The sequence below is a fragment of the Oncorhynchus kisutch genome, linkage group LG17 (genome assembly GCF_002021735.2).
Source record: "Oncorhynchus kisutch isolate 150728-3 linkage group LG17, Okis_V2, whole genome shotgun sequence".
Classification (NCBI taxonomy): Eukaryota; Metazoa; Chordata; class Actinopteri; order Salmoniformes; family Salmonidae; genus Oncorhynchus; species Oncorhynchus kisutch.
The window spans coordinates 69,173,010-69,180,798 of NC_034190.2; the positions used below are offsets into that span (position 1 = coordinate 69,173,010).

Here is a 7,789-nt window from a genome sequence, read left to right on the forward strand (position 1 = left end):
TGTTGATGTCACCTGTTAAATCAAGAGTCAACAATCAGTGTAGATGAAGGGGAGGAGATAGGTTAAAGAAGGATTTTTAAGCCTTGAGACATGGATTGTGTATGTGTGCTATTCAGATGGTGAATGGGCAAGACAAAAGATTGAAGTGCCTTTTTAAACTGGTATGGTAGTAGGTGCCAGGCCCACCGGTTTGAGTGCGTTAAGAACTGCAACTGAAATGGAGGGGTTGGGGCACGACCTGAACTGGGATACCATTTGGGGAAATGTATTTGTTACCTCTAAAAACCCAGCACACCAGCTTACACATTATTAGCTTATACATACGTACAAGTTATGCAACCCCATTTAGACGTTTTAAGGTGAAGCTGATTCCTACTCCAATATGTGATAGATGCCATATGAATGCTGTTGGAACACTATTGCACATGATTTGGGAATGTCCTGTGGTGTCCCAGTTCTGGTCACATGATTTGGGAATGTTCTGTGGTGTCTCAGTTCAGGTCATGTTTCAGATTTCCTCACAAAAATGATGGGTTTCCTTGTCAAAAAAGATACTTTTATTTTTGTTGAATGATGACTCTTCATTTGTACTGCAACTGGTTCAGAAAATAATCATTTATGGAGGGTTAACAGCAGCAAAAAAGGTTATCATTAGTGCTTGGATTACCCCTACAATCCTCTCACCTCAAACATGGTTATCATATTTTCAAGACATTATTTGTATAGAGCGATCAGTGGCCGTGATAAACAAAGCTCAGGCAAACTCAGTTGAGGCATGGGATGTATTGTGTAAAACTCTTATCAGATATCAACAACTCTTGACCAAGCAGTGGACCTACATGGTAAGAAAGAGGGGGGGTGACATTCGTTTTTGAGAACATAAATATTTTTTTGTCAATTTCATTTTGTGTCCTCAAAATGTACTCTTGACCAGTATGGAAATAGTTTTGTATGTTTGTTAGTGTTGTCATGTCAGTTAATATTTGTAACGTGATCCTGCATAATGTGAAATAAAAATGTAATGATTTTTTTTTTAACTGCTGGGTTTCTTACACTCAACAGTTTCCCATGTGTATCAAGAATGGTCCACCACCCAAAGGACATTCAGTCAACTTGACACAACTGTGGGAAGATTAAGTCAACATGCATCCCTCTGGATCACTTTCAACACGTAGAGTCCATGCTCCGACGAGTTTAGGCTGTTCTTAGGGTTACTCAATATTAGGTAGGTGTTCCTAATGTTTTGTACACTCAGTGTGAAACATTCATAGATGCAAAAAACACAATTAAGTTGTAATATTTGTTCTGGCTGCTCAATCATAGCTGCGATATTTCAGTGATATTTACCCAACATCACTGAAAGCATAATCATCACTATCTGCAACTGGTAGTTCTCAACAAGATCAGGTACCCTTCTCAAATGTCCTTATTTTATTTATTTAACCTTTATTTAACCTTGTGATTGTAACATGTTTCAGTCACAATGCTGCAGTGGAGTCATTGTGGCTACGCTATAACACCATGATAGTAGTAAAATCTTGAACCTGAATCTTAAAAACACCATCTCGCTAAGGCATAATATACATACGAAGCAAGATGATGCAGTCCTTTGTATCAGTCATTACATTTCACAGGCCTATTTTTAAAATGCACTAACGCATGTTCATCAAAATCTAACGTTGTTTACTTAACTTATGTCAGTCTGCTTTTGGTCCATGGCCTGTCTGTTTTTCACTCCAGTATAAGTAATTAGTGCACACTCAAAGCCATACATCTGAAATACTGCATTAAAACTATTACTGAAATTATAAAGAAGTTAATTATCCTTTTAGCACCATACTATGGCCATTGCTAATGTACAAGAGGTCCTGTTTTCCTCAAGTGTGATATAGCTTCAGAGCTTTTAAGATAGTATTATTCAGCACTTTTATGTCAGTCTTTAAGAGTTTCATTTGTTTGTCCCTAATCCAACAGGGAGATCACTTCATCATTTATTGTCTCTAGCACACTCTGTATAGTCTTTTCTCACTCTCAGAAAGGCAGAGTTTCCATGAACATTTTGTCCACTATGGGGGGTGGTATGACCAAGTCCTCAAGCTTAAGATAGAAGATGCGCTGCAGGCCCTGGGTGCAGAGAGTCCGTAGCTCGGGTAGTTTTCCCAGGAGACGGGACAGGTAGTTGGGCCGAGTGGAGTCCGAGGCGCAGCTCGAGACGTGATCTCTGAGACAGGTGATGAGCTGGTTCTGGAACTCCTCCACCCGCTTGGGCTCCTTCAGGCCGTGGCGGTCTGGAGAATCAGGAGACAGAAAAGGCTTCGCGTGTGACCAGAAAGTGTGGAGAGTATCATTTTTAAATAGGACATTTATCATTATTCTGTAACACAATAACATTATGTAAGCCTGTGAATCAAGATGTATGTAGATCCAGCTTGTTCAGGCAACTCAGGTCAGGGTGAACATAAAGATTGACATTGCAACATGGCGCCTGCAGTCATACTGTACTATATTGTGGTGTGATGTCTCTGTTAACAGAGCCTGACAGGCTGGCGCGTATGCGTAGGTGGGTTGAGCTCTCACCAGTGATTATCACCAGAGTTGTGAGGCAGGAGAAGGACGACATGTCCAGGTTCATGCGGTGGAGGCTCTGGGAGAAGTCCATGATGGAGTCTATCCAGTCACCGAAGCCCCGTACACACTGCATCCGGTGAAGCACCACTCCATTGCAGAATATCAGCTTGTGTGTCTCAGGGTTGATCCTTGGAAAGAGAATATAAATAGGATGGATTAACAATGTCTTTGATACCCATGATTGTTGCTTCTAAAATATCTGCACAATGTGAGTTGTGGGTGCAATCAATCCTGTCATTCATATTTTATGTACTTTATAATCCTAGCAATACAGTGACCAATGTCAATACAACACAGTTATAGCTCTGTATATGCAAGGTGGTCTTCTGGACCATTTACATTTTTTTTTACAATGACATAATTTGGTTCTTCTTACCTGTATGCTAGTCGCAAGATGAACAGTTCCATGAAGGCTGACTCCAGTAGCAGCTCCTGGTCCTCAGAGCAGAAGGCAGTGAACCCAGGGATGCTCTCAGCCCACTTGCTAATCACGTCCATGGATGCCGTGAGGAGGTTGTAGAACTGTTTGACGTCACCAACGTCCACTTTCTCTGACAGACTGGCCACAGTCTCCTGGTACTGAATTAGAAAGGAGGGAGAAGGGTTAGTTCCATTAGGGGAATTCCCTGCATTCTTTTGGTTCAATTTATGCTCCATCCTTAGAGTACCAACAGCGACCTTAAACGCCAAAAAACAATAAGTCATAATAGACAGACCACAATGGAGAATTTGCAGTAGTCCTTACCTTAGAGTAGTCCAGTTTCCCAACACTAGGGTTGGAGTCAATGTGTGCCCTCACAAGAGAGGCAATGATATTAACTGGAGACTCAGCAGAAGATAGGTCCTGGGCTGCTTTTGGCTTGGAGGGCAGACGACCTCTTCGACCTTTTAAGCTATCTGTTCTCACAACTTGGAGAGAGCGAGAGAGATACAAGGTCAATAATGTCTTAGCAACTGAGAGAGAAACAGTAGTTATTGTGAAAGATGTGCTAGTAAAATGCATTTGAAGTGCTGGGCTCACCTTCTTTCATCATGCCTTCTGCCAGGCACTTCTGAAAACGACAGAATTGACAGCGATTCCGTCGCCGCTTGTCCACCGGACAGTCCTTGTTGGCAAGACACACGTATTTGGCTTTTTTCTGTACAGTACGCTGCAAAGAACACAGAAAAAAAATGGAGATGCATTTTTTTTTTACCAGGTAAATTGACTGATAACACATTCTCATTTGCAGCAACAACCTGGGGAATAGTTATAGTGGAGAGGAGGGGGATGAATGAGCCAATTGTAAACTGGGGATTATTAGTTGACTGTGATGGTTTGAGGGCCAGATTGGGAATTTAGCCAGGACACCAGGGTTAACACCCCTACTCTTACAATAAGTGCCATGGGATCTTTAATGACCTCAGAGAGTCAGGACACCCGTTTAATGTCCCATCCAAAAGACAGCACCCTACACAGGGCAGTGTCCCCAATCACTGCCCTAGGGCATTGGGATATTAATTTTTTTAGACCAGAGGAAAGAGTGCCTCCTACTGGCCCTCCAACACCACTTCCAGCAGCATCTGGTCTCCCATCCGGGAACTGACCAGGACCAACCCTGCTTAGCTTCAGAAGCAAGCCAGCAGTGGTATGCAGGGTGGTATGCTGCTGGCGAATATATGAGTTGTGTTTGCATTGCATGAAAAATGCATTATACACCAATTTATGAAATAAATTGACAGAAGGAAGAAGCTGCTCACCTTGAAAAAACCTTTGCAGCCCTCACAGGTACGAACCCCATAGTGCTGACAGGAGGCGTTGTCCCCACAGACAGCACAGCGACCCTCATTTCCAGTAGGGCTGTTCGGTTTCAGCGACATGCTACCTTCCATGAAGCCAGAGTCATCTAGGGTGCCTGGCTCCAGGGTTAGAGGGGAGAAAGAAAGCAGGGAGGGGTGCTGCTCCTGACTCAGAGAGAAGTGGCCTTGATCAGCCAGCTGGGGCTGGGGCTGGTCCAGAGGAGACAGATCCTCTACTGAGCCGGGTCCATAGGTGAAGAAAGAGGATGTCTGTAACAATGCAGTCTTATCAGCCACCCAGCAGTCCAGGCTGGGAGAGTAGGGGCTGGAGGCCGAGGCCCAAGCCGATGCAGGCTGGGGCTGGAAGCCTGGGGTAGAGGGAGACTGGGCTGACGCCGGGCTGCCGAAACATTCAGAGCCACCAGAAGACAGGGCTTCGTCAAAGTAGCTCAGGGCAAAGCTGCCAGGGTAGCAGCCGTAAATCTGGAAGTCATCCTTCTTGAAGGGCGATTCATGGACAGAGTCTGTGCTAGAGGTTGTAGGAGCTGTGGCGATCTGACAGGAGGAAGCATCAAACTCGCCAGTGTAGGTGCCCACCAGGGAGTTGATGCAAGGCAGGGAGGCGGCAGAGAGCTGGTCCATCTGGCTACTCACGTCCATGGCTAACCTGCAGGTAAGGTCCAGGCTCAGAGACTCTGAGTTGTAGAGGCTGTTATCATAAGGCTGAACTCCATGCGGGGGGTGAATGCAGGCCATTTCTGTTGAGTAAAGGTGCAGACAAAACGTGAGAGCATTTACAAAGGCAATTTTACGGAGGGCCTTTGTGAGCTGACTGTAAGAGATACTAGAATCTTCTAGAATCTACAGTCATGAATTTGTAGTTGACATCCTGTACCCCTGGATTGCCAATCCCTGCATGGGTTATGGAGGACTGTCAAATCTGTCTCATCTAAAGGCATGAAATGAAATTACTTCAGGTGCCAGATGCCCCCTCCCCTGCAGGACAAGCCACACAACTTTCATAACTGTGCCCTTCCTCCCAACGTGTAGTAGGTAATGCTAACCCTTCTGACCCCGCCGGTAGATTGAGAAAACGGTCTCTCTTGTAGAAAGCCTTGGTTTCAGTTGAGTGTTTTCCCAAACTACAGCCCCATTACCATGGGTGTACTCTTTAACCATCATTAACGTTCCGTTTTGCAACTAAAACAAGTTTCTATTGGACAAATACAGGTAGGTCCCGCCCTATTTCGTTCCATTTGCAGAAACGTTTTTCAACAGAATCAGCATAATGAACATGACCCTGGAAATCTTTGAAGTTTAAAAACACACCGAACTACATGTCTGAGGGGGTTGGCTTTCAGAGTATGGACTCAGGCCATGAAGGAAGAGGAGTGTAGATCCCCCACTGAAGGTAAAAGACTGATTTGAATGTCTGTCAGCACAACTAAAGTTAGTGCATCTGAGAGTCTCCCTATCCAGAAATCATTTTGCCATTTCCTGGTTGCTAAAATTCTAATAGTTTGCTTAATTTTTGTTTATGTGACAAAACAAGCAAGTATAGTGAAGATAATCATTGTACCATCTAAACCGCTGTCAAATAGCTTTTCCATAACCAAAAATATTGTATTTGCATCTGTTTGAAGCTGGTGTACAAAACCCAAAATTAAGACACAAAAACAAATCTTAATGGGAAGCATAGAAATAGCGCAAATAGAACATATCTACCGCTTCTTAGACTTGTTTTCAATGAAGAGTGACAGATCTATAACACACACATTCTATGTGAAATTGGTCAGGTCCACAAAGTTACATATTGCAGCTTTCAGTCTTTCTCCATGTAGCCACATTAGTATTTTTCTGTCTGACTAGTACATTGCTTTAAAAATAGTGTAGTTGGCAGTGCATTCGATTGTGATGCACTAGATGCACCTCAGAGGAACTAAGTGGAAGCACATGTAGTACCTCCTACCTGTATCAACAGGTAAGCCACTGCATGCTGACAGTTGCATGTAGCATGCGTATAACTAAATAACTATACACATACAGTATGATGATCTCATGCAGCAATTCACTGTCAAATATACACTATTTAAATAGACAGTAACTTTTAATTGTCCTCCCAATCACCTACAAATGGCATGTCTCTCCAGTTCTAAGGTATTTTGCATGTATGACTTTTAGATTTATGCATTTTAGGATAACATGGTTCTAATTAATTACATTAATTTACAGAATGCACCATAATAAGGGGTGGCAGGTAGCCTAGTGGTTAAGAGCATTGGGTCAGTAACTGAAAGGGCACTGGTTCGAATCCCCAAGCTGACTAGGTCAAACATCTGTCCATGTGCCCTTGAGCAAGGCACTCAAACCTAATTGCTCCTGTAAATCCCTCGGGATTAGACCTCTGGTAAATGTAATTTGATATACTGACAGTGAAAACTGAGCGCTTCCTTACCTGTTATAACCCACTAGTATTTTAAGCAATGTCCGTATTCCAAGCGGTAGGTCGTCATCTCCAGTAGTTATTTTTGCTCTGCAGTCCAAATGTTGTTGAGGGGAACACATTTTTATACGATCAATTGTATCGTACCACTACGTCAGAGGGACGCCCCGTTCCATTTCCCGTACAAGGCAACGCCGAGGCGGGTATCTTTCCAGGCTGAAGCCAATCAGCTCGCGTCAGTCAGAGTTCCTTGCAAGTGACGCACTCGCGGGATTCCATTGAAGCATGCGTCCACAAATCAACAGAAGTAGCTTACTACAAACACATCGAGAGACAGACGTTTGTTAAATATATAAAAAACATAACTTAACACAGAGCAAAACAGGCTACTTTAGATGACACAAAACAACTTTCAGTCGCTCATTGGCCAAATATCACATGCATAATAAATTGACACGCTCTCCCATTTAAAACGCTCACTAAATAAACTTTTCCCCAATTTAAATTAAGTTGAACTTTTTACCAGGTGGTGTTTTTTTTTTTACCAAATATGCTAGATATGACAAATAGCCTTCATCACACCTGCTTACCAGTTTTTTTTTATTATTGGCCTATATGTTTTTGTCATGTCAGTATTTCCTTTCCCTTGACACTTTTTGCTTCTATAGTGACTATATTTTTGGAATAGCATGCTGTTAAAGGTAAATTCTGTTGTACTAAATGTACTAAAGTTTTTTTTATAAAGATTTTTTATATCTCCAATATGTGTTTTTTAAAAGACCCCCAACGTGAGAGATATTGTGGTTTGATCTGATTACCCACCAGAGAAAAGGGAAACTTTTTTGGACAAGGTTCCGGAGGGTAATTACAAATGTGGCCAACGTGCTCAATGCATCTTTACCTACAAATGCAACTCATTTACCCTCCCCCACACAGGAC

The 7,789-nt window shown here is 42.9% G+C and overlaps 1 protein-coding gene across 1 annotated transcript; it reads right to left on the reverse strand.

The window, feature by feature from the left end:
• Positions 1-534: 534 nt before the first annotated feature.
• LOC109908202 (probable nuclear hormone receptor HR38) lies at positions 535-6,977 on the reverse strand. Its single transcript, XM_020506749.2, has 7 exons — positions 6,863-6,977; positions 4,369-5,165; positions 3,650-3,779; positions 3,374-3,537; positions 3,005-3,207; positions 2,578-2,756; positions 535-2,288 (listed from the first exon to the last, which is right to left on the reverse strand). Exons 2-7 carry the CDS (start codon positions 5,161-5,163, stop codon positions 2,032-2,034), a joined length of 1,728 nt encoding a protein of 575 aa, XP_020362338.1. The 5' UTR covers positions 5,164-5,165; positions 6,863-6,977; the 3' UTR covers positions 535-2,031.
• Positions 6,978-7,789: the final 812 nt, after the last annotated feature.